At 36.1% G+C, this 21,483-nt stretch overlaps 1 protein-coding gene across 1 annotated transcript in view; it reads left to right on the top strand.

Annotated features, from left to right (window-relative positions):
• MEGF9 (multiple EGF like domains 9) overlaps positions 1-21,483 on the top strand; it is a 125,842-nt gene that overhangs the window by 59,210 nt on the left and 45,149 nt on the right. The window contains exon 2 of the mRNA XM_007474553.3: positions 20,399-20,606. Coding sequence (XP_007474615.2) covers positions 20,399-20,606 — 208 coding nt within the window. The remainder of the gene's footprint in view (positions 1-20,398; positions 20,607-21,483) is intronic.

The raw sequence follows: 21,483 nt of genomic DNA, 5'->3' as shown, positions 1-21,483 counted from the left end.
CCATTCCAGCTCTTCCATTTTGAGCTTGGTACTACATTCCAAAATATTTTTTTTCTTTTCTGTTATTTCCTTTGAATATTTACCCCAAAGTAGAACTATTACATGAGAATGTGATCATGGTGATTACCACCTTGATCTCAATAACAGATTATGCCACACTAAATTCAGTTCCTTTTTTGGCACAGATTACTTGATTTATAGATCAGAGGAAAGTTATAGATGTAGTTTGCTTAGATTTCAGAAAAGAACTTGACAGTTTCATGCTATTGTGGGCAAGTTGGAGAGATGAGGACTAGAGAATAATACAGTTAGGTAGTTTTGGAACTGATTGAATGACTGAGCCCATATATTAGTCATGAATGATTTGGTGTCAATCTGGAAGGAACTGTGAGACAGTGTAGTGACCTAGAGATCCGTACTTGACCCTGGGTACTTTCTTTTTCTTTTTCTCCTTTTATAGTAGATAAAGACATAGATAGTACATTTATCACATTTGAAAATAAACCAAATCTAGAAATAGTTAGTACTGGATAACATAATCTGAATCCAGAAGGGCATTGACTAGCTACACTGTAGATGACATCAAACAAGGGTAAATTTGTTCTTTATTTTTTTGGGCTAGGCCTATGATTTCATTGACATAGGAAACTCTATAAAGTAGTAATTCCCTTCATCAATGCAGAAATGGTGCCTTTGTGAGTTATAGAGTTTTCTGGGGCATTGAGAGGCATGACTTACCCCCTGGTTATAGATAAATATGTATCAAAGGAGCAAGACTTGAACCCATATTTCCTTCATTTGAAGGTCAATTCTCTATCCACTATACTCTGCAGCTTAGTGGCACAATGGATAGAATGCCAAACCTGGAGTCAAGAAGATCTGAGTTCAAATCCAGACTCAGATATATACAGGTCATTTAACTCCTATTTGCCTCATTTTCTTCAACTGTAAAATGGGGACAATAACCGTACCTACCTACCTCACAGGGCTGTTTTTAGGATCAAAGGAGATATAGTAGAATATAGTAGGCTCTATATTTTTCTCTTTCTTTCCCTCTCAAAATGAAACATAATAGGAATAAGTGTAAAGTTGTGTACTTGGTTTCCAAAAATCACCTCTCCAAATAAAAGATGAGGAAGTGTGATGGTACATAGAATATTGTCTGAAAAATATCTGGGAGTTTTACTGGATTGCAAGGTAAATAAGAATCAGTAGTATGATATAAATAGAATAGGTAATCTTAGACTAAGAGAGATTCATAGTATCTATGACCATGAAGATGTGATAATCATGCTGTTCTCTGACTGATTCAGACCTTTATAGTCTTCTGTTTCATTCCAGACACCAGGTTTGAGAGGGGGTGGCATTGATAAGCTGTAGAACATTCCGAGGATAACTAGAATGGTAAAGGAACTCAAAATATCATGTAAGGATTTGCTGAAGGGATTCAACATGCTTAACTTAGAGAAGAGACAGCTTTCGGGGACAGAAGACCTTGTTCAAGTGTTTGAAGTGCTGTCAAATGGAAGAATAATTAAGAATGATTCTTTTTGGTCCCAGGGGACAAAACTAAGAGTATTGGATCAAAGTTGTGAAAAAAACAGATTTAGGGTTAGTATAAGGAAAGACTCCTAACTGTGGGAATTGGTGTCCTGGAGGAAGTGGGTTCCCCTTCATTAGAGGTCTTTAACTGAAGGCTGATTGATCATGTATCATTTATTTTAAGGGCACTTCCTGTTCAAATTAATGTTAGTTTCTAATTCACTTCCAATTCTAAGATTCTTTGAATGGTTTTGAAAGCCTTTTAATAATAACAGGAGAAGGCCAATTAAGAACAGAAATAATGCTTACTAGCCGCATATAAGGCACATTTAATTATTTCTTTATAGCCATATTGATATAAGAAGTCTGGATGAGTATGAGGAGACTCATCAGAAGAAGACTGACAGTTAGATGATGGTTTGTTTTTTTTTCCACCATGAAGACTCATGAAACAGAATGAAAAACCTCACATTAACTTCCTTTTATAACAGAGCTATTGCAAACCAAAGGGAACTGAAATCTAAAGGGCATATTATTTGCCAGGATATAGCGAAGAATAAAATACTGGGTGATCAGTTCCTTGAAATCATTAGTTAAATTATCATAGGATTGTACAGAAGTGTAATGTAGATGGTAAATGTGAGAGTAATAATAATTTGCTTAATAACTGATGGACTTCTTAAAGTCACAAAATGGTGGTCAAAAATTCTGGCCTTGATAGAAATGCCCTGAACTAGGATTCAGGAAACCTGGCTTTATAATTTACTAGTTTTGCAATCTTACTTTTTTTTTTTTCCACTTCTCAACCTCTCTAAAGGTGCTTTCAGCTCTGGAATTCTCTGTTCTAACAATCTATCTTTTTTTTTTTTTTTTAATCATTACCTTCTGTCTTAGAATCATTACTTTGTATTGGTTCCAAGGCAGAAAAGCAGTAAGGGCTAGGCAATGGGGGTTAAGTGACTTGACCAGGGTCACACAGCTAGGAAGTGTCTGAAGCCAGATTTGAACCTAGGACTTCCCATCTCTAGGCCTAACTCTCAATCCACTGAACCACTCAGCTGCCCCCAACAATCTTCTTCTTCTTCTTCTTCTTCTTTTTTTTTAATTAAAACCCTTACCTTCCATCTTGGAGTCAATACTGTGTATTGGCTCCAAGGCAGAAGAGTGGTAAGGGCTAGGCAATGGGGGTCAAGTGACTTGCCCAGGGTCACACAGCTAGGAAGTGGCTGAGGCCAGATTTGAACCTAGGACCTCCCGTCTCTAGGCCTGGTTCTCAATCCACTGAGCTACCCAGCTGCCCCCCCCCCCCCAACAATCTTCTAAAGCCTCCTCCAGCTCTAATATTTTAATATGGTTCATTGATTCTATTTCTTCTGATTAATTCTGTTTTCACAACTTGACCACTTCTGACCATTTGTAGTATTGGTTCATAGAGGACATCAATTATCTTTTGTATATTTTTTTTCTGAAAAGTACCAATTAGCATTTGTTTAAAAACAAGAATATAATAATCCCAAATCAAATTTGATAGGTGTCTGAGGAAACCAGTTAGTTATTGCAACAATAACTTTTCTTAAAAAGTTTTTTTTTTCTTAAAAAGTACTTTAACTTTGTACTACGAGATGGTCTTATTTCCAATGTGCAAGTCTCTCATCAATAATAATTTTATTTCATTTTTATTGAGCAACTAAACAGATCCTGTTCCATCTATAAGGTATTTATTTCTTTCTCTTGTTAAGTATCAACATGCAGGAACGTCTATCTTTGTATTTGAAGAAGGCACTGGCAAGAGCCTAGTTCTGTTGAATAGTAGAGGAGGTTTATTAAAAATCTCAAAGAAAAGGGGGCAGCTGGGCAGCTCAGTGGATTGAGATCCAGGCCTAGAGATGGGAGGTCCTAGGTTCAAATCTAGCCTCAGACACTTCCCAGTTGTGTGACCCTGGGCAAGTCACTTGACCCCCATTGCCTAGCCCATACCACTCTATTTTACCCATATGATTTTCTTTTCTTTTTTTAAAAACATTTACTTTCTGTCTAATAATTTATACTTAGTATCAGTTCCAAGACAGAAGAGTGATAAGAGGTAGGCAATTGGAGTTTGGGATTAAGTGACTTCCCCAGGGTGCTAGGAAGGCCTAGGCCTGGTAAACTAGGAAGTGTCTAAAGCCAGATTTGAACCCTTCTATAGAGAGGCCCGGCTCTATACACTAAGCTGTCCAGCTGCCCCCGAACCACCACCCCCATCCAACCCCCATATCCTGGCATGATTTTCTATTTGCAGGTTCATTCTCTTTGATTCTGTGAACTCTAGAATAGGCCACCTGGGCAATAGATTTTTTCCATAGTAGTGTCTGAAACAAGGTTTAGATCAATCACATAGTCCTTAGCATGTTAGAACTAAAAAGGATTTTAAAACATATTGGATCTGAAAAAGGGTCTTAGAACTTAAAATGATAATAGGAATGTAAAATATGAAAGTTTAGAACTAAATAAGACATTGAAATACAGAATGTCGGAGCCAGAAAGGTTCTTAAAACTAACTTTTCAAGAATATGATCTTGTAATCAAGGAATAATATTCTAAATTGACTAATTAAATAAAAATTAAAAAAAAAACCCTTACTTTTCAAAGTTTTGTATTTTACAGATGATAAAACTGAGGCCTGGTGAGCAAAAGTGATTTTCATAGCCACAGTTAATTCATGGCACAATCTTAGGTCTCATTTCTGTATACTTGGTAAAATTTCCTCTAGATAAGTTTTCTTTTCAAAATAAATATTTCTAGGGGACAGCTGGGTAGCTCAATGGATTGACAGCCAATCCTTGAGATAGGAAGTCCTAGGTTCAAATGTGACCTCAGACACTTTCTAGCTGTGTGACCCTAGCCAAGTCACTTGACCCCCATTGCCTAACCCATACCACTCTTCTGCCTTGGAACCATCATCCATCCAAGATGGAAGATAAGGGTTAAAAAAAAGAAAAAATAATAAAATAAATATTTCTGAATGGAAGATAATAAGTAACTTCTAATAATAGTATGCCTGTAGACAGTTAATTTTCCCTTTATGACCTTAGTTTCCTCATTTATAAATTGAGAGGCCTATTTTGGTGGATCTCTTCTGGCTCTTGTGACTGATCTTTGTTTCAATGAAGCCTATCTCCAGAAGCAGGGAGCAATTAACATGCAGGAAAGCTATTTTATCATAGTAAACAACCAGATTGGCAAACATTCTGTATTCTTTTATGTCTTGTAAGCTGTGCCGCTGACTAGCTTTATGACTTTGAATGGGGAAACTTATTTCACTGAGCTTTAGTTTCTTCATCTGTAAAATGAGTCGATTAGACTGGTGATACCAGAGGTACCTGACTGCTCTAAAGTTCTGTGATTTTATTTTTCTCTTTTAGGTTACCACTGCATATTGCTTTGAATGTTTCCTCAGTGTTACTGTTGACATACTCTATCCTCAGTAAATGTTGCAAAGAAGGTGTCACTTGAATTATTCATATTCCTGAATTATTCATGTGTAGTTTAAAGGTTTTGAATAAAATGAAGCCCAGCCTTTAAAGAGGAAGGCTGGGGAAGAGTTGGGAGGCAGTATTATTTACTGACTGAAGAGTTAGAGAAGGAAGCCAAGTAGAGAGGAAAGAGGAGACTCAGGAGAGCTGAATTCTACCTGTAGCTTCTTGTTCCTCAGTTTCCCCATCAGGGAAATAAAGGAGTGAGGCTATATCTAGTGTTTAGCATAATGCCTAGCACATCATAAGCACTTAAATACTTTGTAAGAACTTAAATACTTCTTGGCTTGGCTTGTCTATAGGCTCTATAAGGCCTCTTCTAACTATTGGCAGCCTGTTATAGCTTCAATAGCATTGGTTTGAGAATCTAAAGAGACCTAAGTTCTAATCCTGGTTGCAGTTATCTTATTCTCTTTATCACTTTAGACAAGTTACTCTTCTCTAGATATCAGTTTTCTCTTCTTTAAAATAAAAGACTTGAACTAGAGTATTTCAACTGAAAATCCTACCTTACATTTTTTTGGATAATAAAAATGAAAGATTGTTGTTTAGTGGATGGAAAGTTGGCCTTAGAATCAGTAAGAGTTGAATTTAAGTCCCCTCACTGACATATCCTGGCATTATTAAAATGGAAAAGTCATATCACCCTTCTGTATCTATACAATTCTCAAGTTGTCAGAACAGTTGTTAATCCACCTTATAGAAAGGATTTCCTCATAGGGAATTCCCTTCACTAATGAAATCACAAATCAGGCCAAAATAAAGAGCAACTGCTCACATTTCTGTAGCTCTTTACAAAACATTTTTTTGAATGAGATAGACCTAGTATTCTTATTTTCATTTTATAGAGGAAGAAACAAGCTTAGAAAGATGAAGTTCCTTACTTAAGGTCCTACAGTAAGTACCAACCAACACTGTTATACAAGTCCTGTTCTATTGATTCTATGTCAGTGTTCTTTTCAGTTGCCATCCTGGCACACTCTACATTTTGCTTTTCTCTATTCTAAAGTCCTTTTTAGCTATTAAGTCTATGTTCTAGTGTTTGAATTCTTGGGCAGATGGCCTAGTGCTTCAAGTGTGATCAAAACTTTTTACAGAAGAGCTTGGACTAACCCCTTTGTTTTCATGACATGGATGTAAAATGAACAAATGGCATTTCAGGAATGTGTATTTGGAACTTTTTTATGTGGATGAGTTTTTATTTTCAGGATCAAGCTTTTCTTTGAAAATTTCAGCTTGTAAATTTCCACATCCCTTGACAAGCCTGGTTCACCTCCAGAAATCCATCACCTTTAATCCTAAATTTCCCAGCTATGGTAAGATTTGTGAGAGGCGACTCTGGCATTTCATAAATGTGAAATGTAATTTGAGCTTCACTTTTATGCTAGAGCAAGCGCCTTATAAAAATATAAAGCTCCCTGTTCATAATTTCTTTTCCCTAAAATCAGGAGTTTTCTAAGATTCCTTCATTGTAAACATGCATGGATGAAATATAAGCCTAATAAAATGTACATTTGAAAATAAATGTTCCATACACAGGAAATCAGGCTAGCAGCCAGACTAGTGTCATGTGGGCTTTTTCATCTTTTGACATATAGGGAGAAGTAAGTTGTTTCGTAATGCCTGGTTCTCCTCTCTTCAGTCTGCTAATCAGTTTGTCTTTTTCACACCATCTTCAAATCAGGAGAGCATATTATTTTCTTTCACACCATCTTCAAATCAGGAGAGCATATTATTTTCCTAGCTTCTATATTGAGTTTGTGAAGAAAGACTGCTTTGTTGGACTTATGACTAGTTAAAGTCAAAGATAGCCGTGCTTCTGTGGAAAGATAAAATAGTTAGGAGATGCGGGTTTGAATTGTTCTTCCTCTACTTACTAACTCATGTGACACTGGGGCAAGTCACTTCCCCTCTGTCAGTTCCCTCAGCTGTATAATGGGGATAGTATTTGTATTGCCTATCTAACAAAAATGCTGTAAAAGAAATACCTTCCAAAAGTGCTACTTTGAAGTAAAATATAATTTTCTGTGACAAAATTCTTGGAAAGAAATTTTTTTTGCCATGTTTTACAAAAAACTGCAAAGGTAATTTTGGACATTAAAAAAATCCTTAGCTTAAAACTTTTTATAATACTTTTGATAATGTTTTTAACCTCACAGATGGCAAATTTTAAGTATAATAGAGAACCTCATGTATTTAGAAAGAGCCCTGGACCAGGATTAAGGATACCCAGGTTGTAACCCTAACTCTATCACTAAATAGCTATGTGCCAATAAGCAAATGATTTTACTCTTTCTGACTTTTATTTTCCTCAGTCATAAAATTAATAGGTTAGACAAGACCATACAATTGACTACACATCATCCCAAGTTTTTTGTTATTTTCATAAACTGGAACTGAGAGGGAAGCACAAATTTAATATATTCTCAAGTTTTGAAGAGTGAATTCTTGAAAAATAAAATGCAATAAATATATTTAAAACACTAGACCATCTCTAAGGGTCCTTCCAGCATTAACATATTTATTTTCTGGATTCTGATGTTTTAAGTTCTAGGTCTTTCCTAATTTGTATGTTCTGTGATTCAATTATTTTATTCATAAGAGCATAAATTTTGAGCTAGAAAGGAAATCCAGGGGTTATCAGAACTGTTCATTTTCTAAATGAGAAGAGACTTCTTCAGTGCCCCACCAGGTAGTTGGAGTAAGGATTTAAACTCAATTCCATTGAATTAAAAGCTACATTCTTTCCACTGAGCTAAACTTTTAAAATCCTTAGATCATGTAGAAACAGTATATATATTGAATTGAATCAAATCCTAAAATATCTATAGCTTCACTTAGAATTATCAGTGCAGTCATTAAATATGTCCTGATTGAAAAAGATTGAATCACAAACCATGCATTTATATTGGTTTGTTGGCTACTGCCTTTAAAAAATTGGCCAATGTCAAGGTTCAGTTTTCCTCTGGTAAAGCCTAAGAATCTCATCTAACAAAATTGCCATCTAATGCAGTTTGGTATTTTGCTTCTTTTCATTTTGCACATTTACAGTATTTGCATTGTGAGTGCAGTAAATGGAAAGGTCTGAGCCAATAGTTTGACCTTTATCCCCTCAATCTAGACACTACTGTGCCCATGGCCTTATAACTATTATATCATTGTCCAATTGGCTTAGGACCCATAGGGCATGTGAGCTAGCTTTCTAAGGCTAAGTTGGGATGTTGGGGGGAGATTTATTAATTTTGAATGTTAGGTTTTAAGTCAGATCTAACCTTGTTGAAATATGATAGTACAGTGGTTTAAAACTTTGCATTTGGGAATTATTAAATTGCATATTATTAAATTGCATATGGGAGTTATTAAAGAAAGTTCTAGTCTATCTTTGCAAATTCATCTTATAACATCCCCTTAAAGGGCTAGCTAAATAGAGCTGATCACAAGATAATAAGACCATCAGACTGAGAGTCTAAAGAGACCTTAGATAGCATTTAATTAAACTTGCTTGTGCCCATCCTCCCAACCCTACTGAGACCCAGAAGGAGGAAATGACTTTCTTTAAGTAGGAAATAGAATTAGAATTCAAACCCAGTTCTTTGTGACACAAATCTTGTGCATTCCCCCCAATAGTATAGAGACTATACCAAATTGACCTCTACTTCTCTGATCTCAGTTTTCCAACATGTCTTTTTTTAATACTGTGGGCTATTCCTGAAATGATCTCTTACATCTCTACTTCTATCATTGTTTCCCCACCCACCCTTCCAGGGCCTAGCTTAGGTGCCAACCTCTTAATGAAACCATGCCTGTTTCTTTTCCCTCCAGCTAAAAGATAGATATCTTCCTCCTGGAATTCTCACATCACTCTTTGTACACATCTAATATGCTTATGTTTTAACTTTTATGATCATTATCAGTCTATTTCTCTTATTCCCAATAGATTATATGCTTCTTCAGGGCAGAGAATTATGTCTAATCTTGTCTTTACCATTCTACCAGTAACTAGTACTCTGCGCGCGCGCGCGCGCGCGTGTGTGTGTGTGTGTGTGTGTGTGTGTGTGTGTGTGTGTGTACACACACACATAGATGGATAGATACATGTAGATATGTATGTGTATATATGTATGTTCACACACACACAAAGTCAATCCCCAGCTTCTTAGAAAATGACATGAAAGTCAAAAATGTGGATGCTGATACATTGAACCTTTGGAAAATAGGGAAGCTAGGTTCCCATGACCACTAAAAATTATAATCTTTCACTTGAAATTGCTAGAAATACACTTTTCTGCATATAATTCTTCACAACAAAATACTAAATCTAATAGTTTGTACTTTTTCCATACATGAAATAACCCATAAAATGTACACACAATAAATCTGGTGACACAAAATCATTTTTCCCACTAGTGATTCTTTCAAATTCTGCTAATGGTGTTATCTCATTTAAAAAAAAAACATTGATTTCAGATATTAATCACTTTTCATAACACATGAATTCTATAGTGTCATAAATACTACACCACAAATAAAATTCTTAAAACTAAAATTTTTTTTTAACTTAAGTTTTATTTCCTACTGAGTCAGATGACAGTGTGAGGGCATTGTTCCTTCAACCTGCACTTGAGAGGCTACTTTAGCAATTTCTGGAGCATATTCATGAACACTTAAACAAAAACTTTCCTCCTTTTTGTGGATCTAATGAATCATCAATTCTTTAACACCAAACTCACAACTGACAGCAGCTACAGACATTCCAGCATGAAGTTTATCTAACACCTTTATTTTCTTACTAATCCACATCACTGACTTTGCAGGCTTGGATTTAAAGCCCAAAGAGTTTGTACTATCCTCTGGAGGCATAATTGTAACACCTAACTTGAGTTTTAAAGGTGAACACTGAAAATATGCAATGAATTCACAGGGGGCTCTTTACAACAGTAGGGTATACAAAACCAGTAAAACACCTAGTAGGATCCCAGTTGTTCCACAATCTTGCACACATATGCGCTTCTCATTTTTTCCCTCTCTTTTGAGCATAGCTGTGTACATGTGTGATTTCTAATGCAAAAATGAAAATTAAGTTACTAATAAAATTACATGAATTCTTGAAGTCATGAAAGTTAAGTATATGAATACTGAAGATCACCTGTATAAAACCCAACCTGTGATCTAGATAAGGAATTCCCTCTCATTTTAGATCTGCAACTATTCTTCAACTTAAAGTCTTAGGGAGTGGCTAGAGTACTGAGAAAAATTAAGTAACTTGCTTCAGGTTTTTTATTAAGTGTGTGTCAGAGACAGGACTTGAACTCAGGTTTTCAACCCACATTTTCTTGACTCTTAATTAGCTTTTAACTAGCCCCTCAAATTGTATATAATAGTTGGTTAATAACTTTGAATAAATGCAAAGTAAAGTCCTGGAACCAGTATAAAAATAATTTAATTTAAACATTATATACACCATTCCAAATAAAAGTACATAATATGATTTCCCTTTTCCCCAAGAAGAAAACCAATAAAATGTCCTAGGAAAAAAGCTTACAAATCCACTCTCTCTCCAGCCTCCTTCCCTCCTTTCCTCTCTCCCTCCCTCTCCCTTCTCCCCTCCCCCCCAACCCCACTGCCTTTCATATGCTAAGCAAATATGTTGCCAAGGATTCCTTTCCTTGTTTGAAGATGTTCCTCTTTTAGCCTCTGTATTTACTCTTTATACTGTTCATTGCTCCAAAGGGATTCCCTAAGATTTATTGGTCTTGGAAGAAAAGGTATGACTTGAATGATAAAAGAGTATGCTGCTTTTTCTGTCAGGCAAGCCAATGAGCTTTTAAGTGTCTCATTCCTGATAGTGTGATTAGCTTTTAGGTGTCCTTTTCCCCCATCTTGTTCCACTTCTTAGATTGACATTACTGACATGCCATCCATCATGCCACAGTCAACTTTGTTCTCTTTTTGAAGTATAAGGATCAGTCTGATTAAAAAGCCAATATTGTTGTTCCTTCTCTCTCTTCAATCAGATAAAAGTTTCCTTTCTTCTATCTTATACTACAGGTCCTAAAGTGAGGGTACTGCATTATTGCCATTCTTAAAACATAATTAGGGAAAAATTGAACTAGGTCATCTGAGGATATCCATCAAATCAAGTAGAAGCCATATGGGAGAGTGCAAAGAGCATTTAAGTTTTAAGTCCAAAGAGTTAGGTTTGCATTTTGCTCTGCTACTTAATAGTCATGTAACTGTTGACAAGTCTGACTATACTCTGCTGACCATAAGTTTTTCCTCCACCTACAAAAAATAATAGTTGTACTACCTAAATGATAAATGATTATAAGAATAAAACAAAAGAATATATGTGAAATGCATTGTAAACTTTTAAGTGTACCAAAAAACTATTATGGATTTCCCCTTCACCATTGATCACATTCCTTCCATGTTTGTTTTATTCATTTCTCATCTATATTTTCTCATATAGGATATACTCAACATAAAACTGAGTATCTAAAGGGTACTAATATATTGATTGATCTTTCATAATTATCCTATCATATGAATGAATAACTGAATTTAAGAGAATTTTAAAAGTTCTTAATGTATGCCAGGCACTATACTAAATGTCAGGGATGCAAATATAAATGTGATACTCATTTCTCTTTCCAAGGGACTTCCATTCTGATAGGTCAACACTCAATAGGGAGTGTTAGCCAGGAAATGGTCTTATGGTCTGGAGTGTAACAATGGTGGATTAAGCCATAGGATGGTCTTTTAAACATACTCTTTCAAGAAAGCTATAGTTGTATTGATTTATTTTTGTTACTAGTAGAAGAGGTGGAGGTAGGAAAAGATAAATGGCGAGATGACTGGGGTGGAAAAAATAATTGAATGTTGATCCAGCTAGATATAGTAAAATCTCACCATTCAAGACAGCATGACTGCAGCAAGAGTTTCTAAATAGAATGGCTTGGCTCCTCCAGTGTAAGGTCTCTGATATTCTGGATATAATGCTATTATTATGGGTCTGATCTTAAAATCAGGAAGACCTAAGTTTAAGTCTTGCCTCTGACACATTTTAAATATATCAGCACGTCACTTAAACTCAGTACATCCAGTCAACTCTTTAAGTGTATGTTATAGATCAGCAGTTTCTCATCTGCCTTAGTAGGATTTTCCTTATGGGGAGTTCCTCAGACCAGATAACATTATAAACTCAATAAATATCTAGACATCTTAAACTCAGTATATCCAAAACTGAACTCATCTTTCCATCTAAACCTTTCCCTGCTTTCTAACTTTCAATTACTATCAAGGCACCACCATCCTCTCTACCACCCAGGTTTGAACCTAGGTTTTAACCTCGACTCCTTACTTTCTATAACCAATCAGTTGCACAAATGCCTTTTCCCCCATTTTCTTTAAACCTTTATCTTTTGTCTTAGAATTTATATCATTTCAGGGGGCAGCTGGGTGGCTCAGTGGATTGAGAGCCAGGCCCAAATATGGGAAGTCCTAAGTTCAAATGTGGCCTCAGACACTTCCTAGCTGTATGACCCTGGGCAAGTCACTTAACCCCCATTGCCTAGTCCTTACCACTCTTCTGCCTTAGAACCAACACACGGTATTGATTCTAAGATGGAAGGTAAGGTGTTTTTTTTTTTTTTTAAATAAAAAAAGAATTTATTGATTCTAAGGCATACAAACAGTAAAGGCCAGGCAATGGGGGTTAAGTTGACTTGCCCTGGACTATAGCTAGAAATTCTGAAGCGATATTGAACTCAGATCCTTCTGACTCCAAGTGTTGTACTCTATCCGCTCTGTTACTTAGTTTCTCCTGCAGTAAGCTTCTATTTGGTCTCTGCCTCAAATCTCACCCCATTCCAGTCCATTTTTCACTTAGCTGTCAAAATGATCTTGCTAAAGTACAAGTCTGACCCTATCACTTCCCTATTTAATACACTCCAGTGATTCTTTGCTAATATAAAGTTCTGTTTAACTTTTAATATTCTTCTTAACTTCATACCTTCCTACCCTTTTGGGTTTCTTACACTTCATTCCCCTTCATGTGCCACTGACTTCCTTGCTGTTCCTAGCACGTGGTGAGTGCTTAATATATAATTATTTATTGACTGATAAAACCAGAGGGCTCATTTAAAAATTTTATAATTTTTATTATAATTATAAATTGTATGACTTTTCTTTTATATTTTATATATTCATTATATGCTTATACATTTTTATTTTTATATATTCATATTTATATAATTTGTAACTATATAATTAAAATCTTTAATTGTATGACTTACAGAGCATAGCAACATATAGAATGACCTTCTGCAACAAAGTCATTTTTCTGAAGCATACCTCATTATTCCAATGACTCCCTATTATCTTCAGGATCAAATATTAAAGCTCTGGTTTCAATTACCCAATAATAAATGGACTTTTCTTACACTTTACTCACATCCAGGTACTGTATATTCTAGCCTATTTACAATTACTTAAGTTACATGGCACTCAGTTCCCCATTTCCATGCCTTTTTTGGCATGGAAACATTCTTTCCCATCACTTCCACTTCTTCATTTCACTGCCTTCCTTCAAGATCTAGTCAGGTCCTCCCTCTATAGAAGGCTTTTCTTGATCCCCTGACTGCTAGTTCTTTCCATTCTCAGATTACCTCCATCTATTCTGTCTATATCTTTCATGTACCTAGTAATTTTCATATTTGTCTTGAATTTTAGAATATCAACTTCTTGAGATCAGGGACTCTTTCTGCTTTTCTTTTTATTCCTAGCACTTAGCATAATCTGTAGTATCTACTAAGCTGTTAAATGCTTGTTAATGGACTAGTGTGAATTTTAGATTTACTCCACCCTGCTTAGTCTTTAGAATTTTAGCAACCAAGGAATGTATACACACACCCCCACTTAAGGATTAACTGTGAGGAGGATGGTCTATGATGGACATGGGCTAGCAAGTGACAAATCAGAAACAATTGACTGACCCCCTGGGCTGTCCTAAGCCATGCTTAAGCTACCATTAGTACATGTGAGACGCAGGAAGTGATGTAAAGAACTGTCTATGTATTTCTTGTCATTTCCTCCCTCTCTCTCTCTCTCTCTCTCTCTCTCTCTCTCTCTCTCTCTCTCTCTCTCTCTCTCTCTCTCTCTCTTTCTCAGATGCTGAGCTTGCTCAGTGACATTGGGCTCTCATGGTTTAGTGTTTTTCTTGGTGGTTTTCTTATCATGCTTGCAGGTTTTTGTTCTGTAGCATGGTTTCGGTGAGGCATCTTCCCTGAGCGAGTCTGGTAAGTGGTTAGGCTGATTCCTCCTTTCCTTTACCTCCTAAAACACTATCCTCCTAGGAGGCCTCTCATCTAAGAGGAGACCTCATGGCTGAGGCCTCTGAACTTCCCTTGGCTTAAGCTAGGCCGGAGAAATGTTATACCCTTTCCTCTCTCTTCTTCTTCTTAATTTCTTCCTACTATTGTAATTAAACCACCATAAAAATTCCAAACTGACTTGAGTATTTGATTGGGATTGAATTAAATCCCTAGTGACCACTAAAATAATATATGCAGTCAACAACCCTAATTTTTACCCCTAACCTTCAGCTGATAACAGTGGCAGAGGCAGAACTAGAACTGTGGGATGTTACTAAAGTCAGGAGAGATAGTAGAGATGATCTAATTTAACTCTTTCATGTGACACATGAGGAAACTGATAGCTAAATATTCTCCATTCTTTGCCAACATATCTCAGCCACTCTGTTCTAGAATCTACCTTCTTTCATTGGTTATTTCTTCTTGGAATCATCATTTTGAGTAGGGCCCCAGATCAGCCATTCTTCATTCTCTAGTCTTTGCTGCCATGTCTCTATACAGGTACTTTCCCCTCCTAATCCAATCCCTACTTTTTAACTCCTTTTTGTTTTATTATTGTATTATCTTCTTGCACTAGGATATTAGCTCCTTATGAGTAGGGACTGTCATTTTGTTTGTAATTGTATCCTCAACACTTATTCAGTGCTTGGTACATAGGAAGTAAGCACTTAATTGATGCTTATTTATTTTTCTTGATTACATACATGAAATGAGTTACCCATGGTTACATAATTAGTTAACTGTAGAAGCAGAATAAAAATCCATGTCTTTTATCTCTTAATCCATTCCTCTTTCTGTACCAATAGGTTTTCTGTATCCCAAGTTCAACAGCACATGGGGAATATATGGGTGCTGCCTATTTTATAGTCAGTTAAATTCCAATAGGTAGTTAAAAATCACTGAGACTTCATAGTATAAGGGAAAGAAAAAGGAATCAGATCTGTGTTCTTCTATTGACAGAGTCCCCTATCTCCCCTTGGCCTTGATTTTCTAATGGAAAAACTAAGCAGAGTAGCCTAGATGGTCCCTTCCTTTTCTAAAATCCTACAGTATCTGACTCTACTTTGGAATCTAATAAATATCCATTCTGCCACATTATGCACTGTGATTTGCATTATCTCAGCTAACACTAGTTTGGCTTAAGTAATTAACAAGGTGCATCTCATGTTGAGGTTGCCAACAAAATTGGTAGTGACTATATATTTGCCTTGGGACATTTAAAAAGGGGTTGGGGGGAATAGGGATCTTTGCCTCTGACTACTCTTGTACATCTTGTCCTTCCTCTAAATTACTTCCCTTCCCTTCTTAAGTATCTGCCCATGACCTCATTTCTTCTTAAGGCAGACAAATGCCAAGAGTTGACTAATTTTTTTTTTTTACTATCTTTGAAACCTATTTTCATAGTGCATACATTTTTTCAATTCATTTTACTCATCCCTCTACTGTGAAGTAGATATGACAGTTATACCTATTTTATAGACAAAAAACTAGTTTCAAAACAGTAAATGATCACACAGGCTATAATCAGATAGCCGATAAATATCATAGTCAAGGTTTGAGCTTGGTTCTTAAACATGTACTCTTCATCACATTGTCTCATTTTGAAAGCAGGTCAGTGGTCTCTCAGTGCCGAGGGCTGTTTTCTGGCTACGTGGGGCAACTCGGGCTAATGATGAATGGGAGACAACTCAGTGCTCAGACCCTTGTGCTCAGGCATCACCAAGCTGTTCTGTCTGGCTCAGGGTTCGTATTTATTATATAGTACAGTGAGTTCATGCTTTTCTGGCACACAGTCATTTTTCAACATACATGATTTACAGATAATTGGATATGTCACACATTAACAAATTTCTTAATCAACATTCTATGATTATATACCATGTTGCTACAACAGAAAAATTATGTGATAGAGATAAATGACATAGGCAGGGTAACCAGGAGGTCAGTTCTCTCTGACTTGTGGGATGACCAGCTAAGAGAATCATTGTTGCTTTTGATTGGCTTTCACAATCAATCCGAATTACTTAGGATATGTGTAACAAAACATTTTGCAGCTTAGGTACAGGGTTAAAGGGTAATTTAAGACATACCAGAAACAGGTATCTTGTTAATTTCTAAGTTGCATTTTTCTTTACGTTTCACTTGGGCACATTGTGATGTTGCTCTGGTAAACATAACAAACCAGTGAAGTGTGTCAGTAGCTTGTGCTTTAGAGGAGTGATTGATGTGCCTGTGTGTTTGGCTTGCAGTGGGTGTGGGGCATCTAAGTGAAGCTCTGTTAAGATGGAAAAGGGAGGGGTAGTGGGTAATGATCTATGGGTTTTAATTCTGAGAATGTAATCTTTTTGGGGTAATAATCTGGGGGGATTAAAGTGGGACATATGTGTGTTAACCCTATAAGTATTTGCTCTCATTTTATTTCTCCTGTACTGGGGAGAAGACGATAATCATAACATTTTTATTAGTAAAGAAGTTAGTGGGAGAAGTCACATAGAGGAGGGCTGAGTGGGTGCCTCATCTTTTCTGAAGGCTGCTCTGCAGCCTTCATTCCCCAATTGCAACTCTGTCAGATAGTGTGGGTATGATGGCTCTCCACAGTCTCAATTTGTTAAATAGGAATTAAATGTTACTTCTCTCTTAAATTGATACCCTTTTGAATTTCTGTAGGATACAGAACTAATTCTGCTTCTCAGGATTTGTCTAAAACTGTCAAAGCAATGAACAGAATAAATTTATTCTCAGAGTTTAGGCAGACAGAATATGGTGCATATTGATATCACAACCTCTGAAATTGTATTTGCATTGCTTACTCTGGAGTTCTTGACTTTTTGTTGTAGGCTGGTTTTCAAATTAAATCCCATTCTCTTGCCCTCACGTAGTTGGGTTTTCTGGCATAACCCTAAATAAGTGAAGCAATTTATGTGTCTCATCAACAGTAACTTTTCAGCAGATTTTTTCTCCAGAAAATACATCAGATTAGGACTCCTTCAGCTGCTGAAAGCTGCTGGAAGCAACTTGGCCTTGAGCAAATACTCAGCCAATGTGGAAAGCAGGAAAATGATTTATGATGTTATGCTTCTGTTGCAATAAGATCCTTTGAATGTAAAGCAATACATCATCGCCTCTTTTTCTTCACAGTCTTCAAAGTGGTTATTCTTGTACTAAAAGGAGAATATGGATAAATTTGATGTCATGCTTTTTATCAAGTCGAATATGAATAATTACTCTTATTCTATGTTTTTCCCCCCACTATAACCCTCATTTTTTAGGCTATATCAAGGTTATAAGAAAAGAGACTTGCTTGATGGCCCATTCTGACCTCTACCTACACACTATGAAAAGGGAAAATGTATTGGGTTTTAATCTTGAATTTTACTATCTTTAAAATAGCTCCCTGTTATAGTTGAAGAAAATTGTTTACCCACAGAAACAAAACCCATTAGCAGTTTAAGTAAATTTGGCATCTGTAAATTCTGATTAACTTGAAATACTCACCACTTTCTACTATGAGTCTACTAAGACTATGAAAAAGTGATATAACATAGAATGATTGAGCTGGAATGAACATTAGAACATAAAGCATAGAATGTTAAAAAATAAAATATTAGTTGCAAAGGACCTTAGAGGACACCTACTTCAATTTCCCACTAATTCTATCTACAATCTTGCTGGCATATTTAAAGGCCAATAAGAGGCCTGGCTATACAGATTGCTCACTAAATATTTACAATGTTGGTTACTACTGAAGGATTATCTTTTAACTTTGGATGACTGGATGGTTTGTATTGTTGTTTTACCTTCACTTAAGTGGTAGCATCTAAGCTCACTTAGTTTTAATTGTTTTTTATTTTTGGTGCAATGGGTGGAAAAGAGCAGTCCCTAATCTTATCTTACCCACTTGGGAAAATGATTCAGTTTCCCGGATGGAAGTGCATCATTGGTACAATAATGGAATAAAATACTCCATACTGATTATAGGGTCTGATGGTCTTTGTCATTTGAAATAGGCTTACCCACAGCCAGTCCAGTTGTTAGTTTAATGTGTGGTAAAATTGGTCAAGCAATAGGAACTTGAATGTATGGGGTGCTTCTGCCAATTTCCAGAAGAAATAAAAAGTGTCCGTTTCAGAGCTGTTTTTATTCTTTGGCATGAGAGTCTTGCCACAAAACTACCTTTGGTAAATTTCCATGTCAATAAATATGGTTTTATCTAGAAACCCACATTTAGAAAAGAGTGTAATGAAAACTTGAAAAAGGGAACTCTCTCAAAGAAATGCCATATATAGATATTTTAATCACAGCCATAATAATCCTCATTGTGAAAGGAAGTTGGTGGTCTAGCTCAGACACAGGCTTGGAATAAACTTTATACTATCTCACATAGAATCAAAGTCATAGGTAATATGAATGTTATTATTTTTATTTTTCAGATGAGGAAACTGAGGCTCATGGAGGTTGAAAGACTTGTTCACAACTACTCAGTGACAGAGCATAGACTCAAATCCAAATTTTCTGACTTTTAAGCATATTATGAGCATTAAATAATGTCTTTTTCAATTCTGTCCTACTGCCTCTATCTGTTGGGTTGAATCCCGTTTATACCTGGTTTTAGCAACAAGCCTTTTAAAATTCTTATGTATGCCTAACTGTACTAATGACCCTTGGAAATGCACTTGACACAAAGGGTCGATGTATTTGCAAAAATAGCCCCAAAGAATCCTGATTATCAATCTTCCTTGTCCCGCTTTTCCTTTACCAATTGTGTTCTACTGAAATGAATTAATATTTTCAAACTGGAAATGTTTTAGTTCTATAGATTTTTGAATTAAAATGCTTCCAAATAAAAGGTTTGCTTTACAAAAGATTCACATATTTTACATGGTAAATGTCTCAGATTAGACTGGGTAATTTTTAAATATTACTCAAGATGAACCCGAATACCTTAATAAAGGTTTATTGCTTGTGGTATATTTCAAAGATCTGTCACGTCATTTGTTTGGATTCTTAATTAATGGTCCATAAAAAGTACTGTCACACACACACACACACACACACACACACACACACAAAACTATCATCTTGTGACCAACTTAGTGAGGAATACCTTTGAATGTGGCTAAGTTGGTGCTTGAGCGACAGAATAGTAGTTCTGTCACTCAGTAGTTCATCACTGGATTCATTCATGAAGCCTTTCCAGTATGGTAGGTGCTCCCAGGACCTACATTCTTTTGAGCCTTTGAGAACTTAAAGCCACTTCCACTCTTAACATGAAGTGATAGAGGATTTTAGCTTGTGATACACTAATCCTTGAATACTGAACTATCTTTTGTATTTCTTGTGGTCAAAACATGTTAAACTGTTAACTAGAAATTTAATAGCTACATCTTCTGACTTTAAGTGGAAATATTTTGTAAGAATAACTGTGATATGCTATAAAAAAGCTTTAGCCTGGGAGACAGAAGACCTGGATTTGAGTCCCATCTGTATCATTTACCAAGTAGGTGGCAAGTTATTCGAACAGTTGAGTTTTTCTCTCTGAACATCATTTTCCCCTGCTGTAAAATGCAGATGAGACTACTTTTACTACCTTTATCATAGGGTAGTTGTGGGCAAAAGTGCTCTATAAACCATAAAACACACTTTAAATGTGACTACATTATTATCTTCTGTGTTCTGCTACAGTTACTATAATTATCCATTTGTGGACATTTATGGAACTGTGCACTGGAGTTATTGAGTAAACTCATGTTCATCATTTACTGTAAAGAGAACTGCCTGTGACAGAAAGAAATGAAGGCCCTGTCTTTGGTATTTCTATTCCAAAGAAACAAAAAATACTAACATACACAGGAGCCAAAGGATGAGAGTTGAAAAGAGGTTGAAGTTCAAATCTTCTCATAACCGTGTTATAAAGCCATATATAGAAAGCAGTAGATCCTCGACGAAAACTTTTTCCTCCTTTTATTGCAGAACACATGTGTAACTGCAGCAAAGTTGGAAGCCAAGATGGAAATCCATGCAACCAAACTACAGGGCAGTGTGAGTGTCTTCCAGGATACAAAGGGCTTCACTGTGACTTCTGTGAGGAGGGCTTTTATCCAGCCAGTACCAAGATTCAAGGGCTCTGCTGGTCTTGTGACTGCGAACCCCATGGATCCATCAGCCCAACTTGTAGCAGGTAAGCAGATGAAGGTATAACTTTGGGGAAAGGAGTCTCTTCTTCCCAGAGAAGTGAGATCCTTTGGAATAGGTCTTAGCTGATTACCTTATGGAATCTTACTATTCACAGGGAGAAGAAAAGCCTATTTTACATTAGTAATGAAGACCCCACAATTGGACTATAATCTACTTAATTTAATCATAGTTCCCCTGTTACTATTTTTCTTTCTATTGACTACTTAATGTGTAATGATGGCTGATATTTGAAATTACTAAAATGCTTTTGCATCTTTTATCTCATTTGATCCTCACAGCACACCTATGAGATAGGTAATGAAAATATTATTATCTCCATTTTGTAGACTAAGAAACTGAAGTTCAGAAAAGTTAGGTGTTTTGCTCAGGGGGTATTATCAAATAAGTTTTAGCAGAACTGGTATAAGAACTTGGCCCCTTTGATTTCTTTTTGCAAATACCCAAGAAAGTAGTACCAGTGCTCTTAGTTAAAATACAGTATGAATGAAACTTGAAGGAAGGAGCCCTCTACTTGAAGATAGACAAAGATCTGGATTCAGGTTCTAACTTAATTTATTCTGGGCAAGTCACTGGCTCTCTGAGCCAGTTTCCTCACCTTTAAAATGGCCACAATGCATTTATCCACTAGTTTCTCTATATATGTTATGAGAAAAAGACTATTAAGGTGCTGTGTAAATGTGGGCTTATGATCAAATTTGACTTTTATACCTCTAACCCTTGCCAGCCACTTTATAAATGCTTTGTGTAGAAAGAATAACACCTGTTTAAATGTTAGTTGATCTGAGTTTTAGTCTCAGCTTTACCAATAATTGACTCTGTGACCTCAGACAAGTGTCATTTCATCTTTCTGAGCCTCAGTC

Source organism: Monodelphis domestica, chromosome 1, assembly GCF_027887165.1.
Source record: "Monodelphis domestica isolate mMonDom1 chromosome 1, mMonDom1.pri, whole genome shotgun sequence".
Lineage (NCBI taxonomy): Eukaryota > Metazoa > Chordata > Mammalia > Didelphimorphia > Didelphidae > Monodelphis > Monodelphis domestica.
The sequence above is the reverse complement of the archived record's forward strand: the minus strand, read 5'-3'. Positions and strand labels throughout refer to the sequence as shown.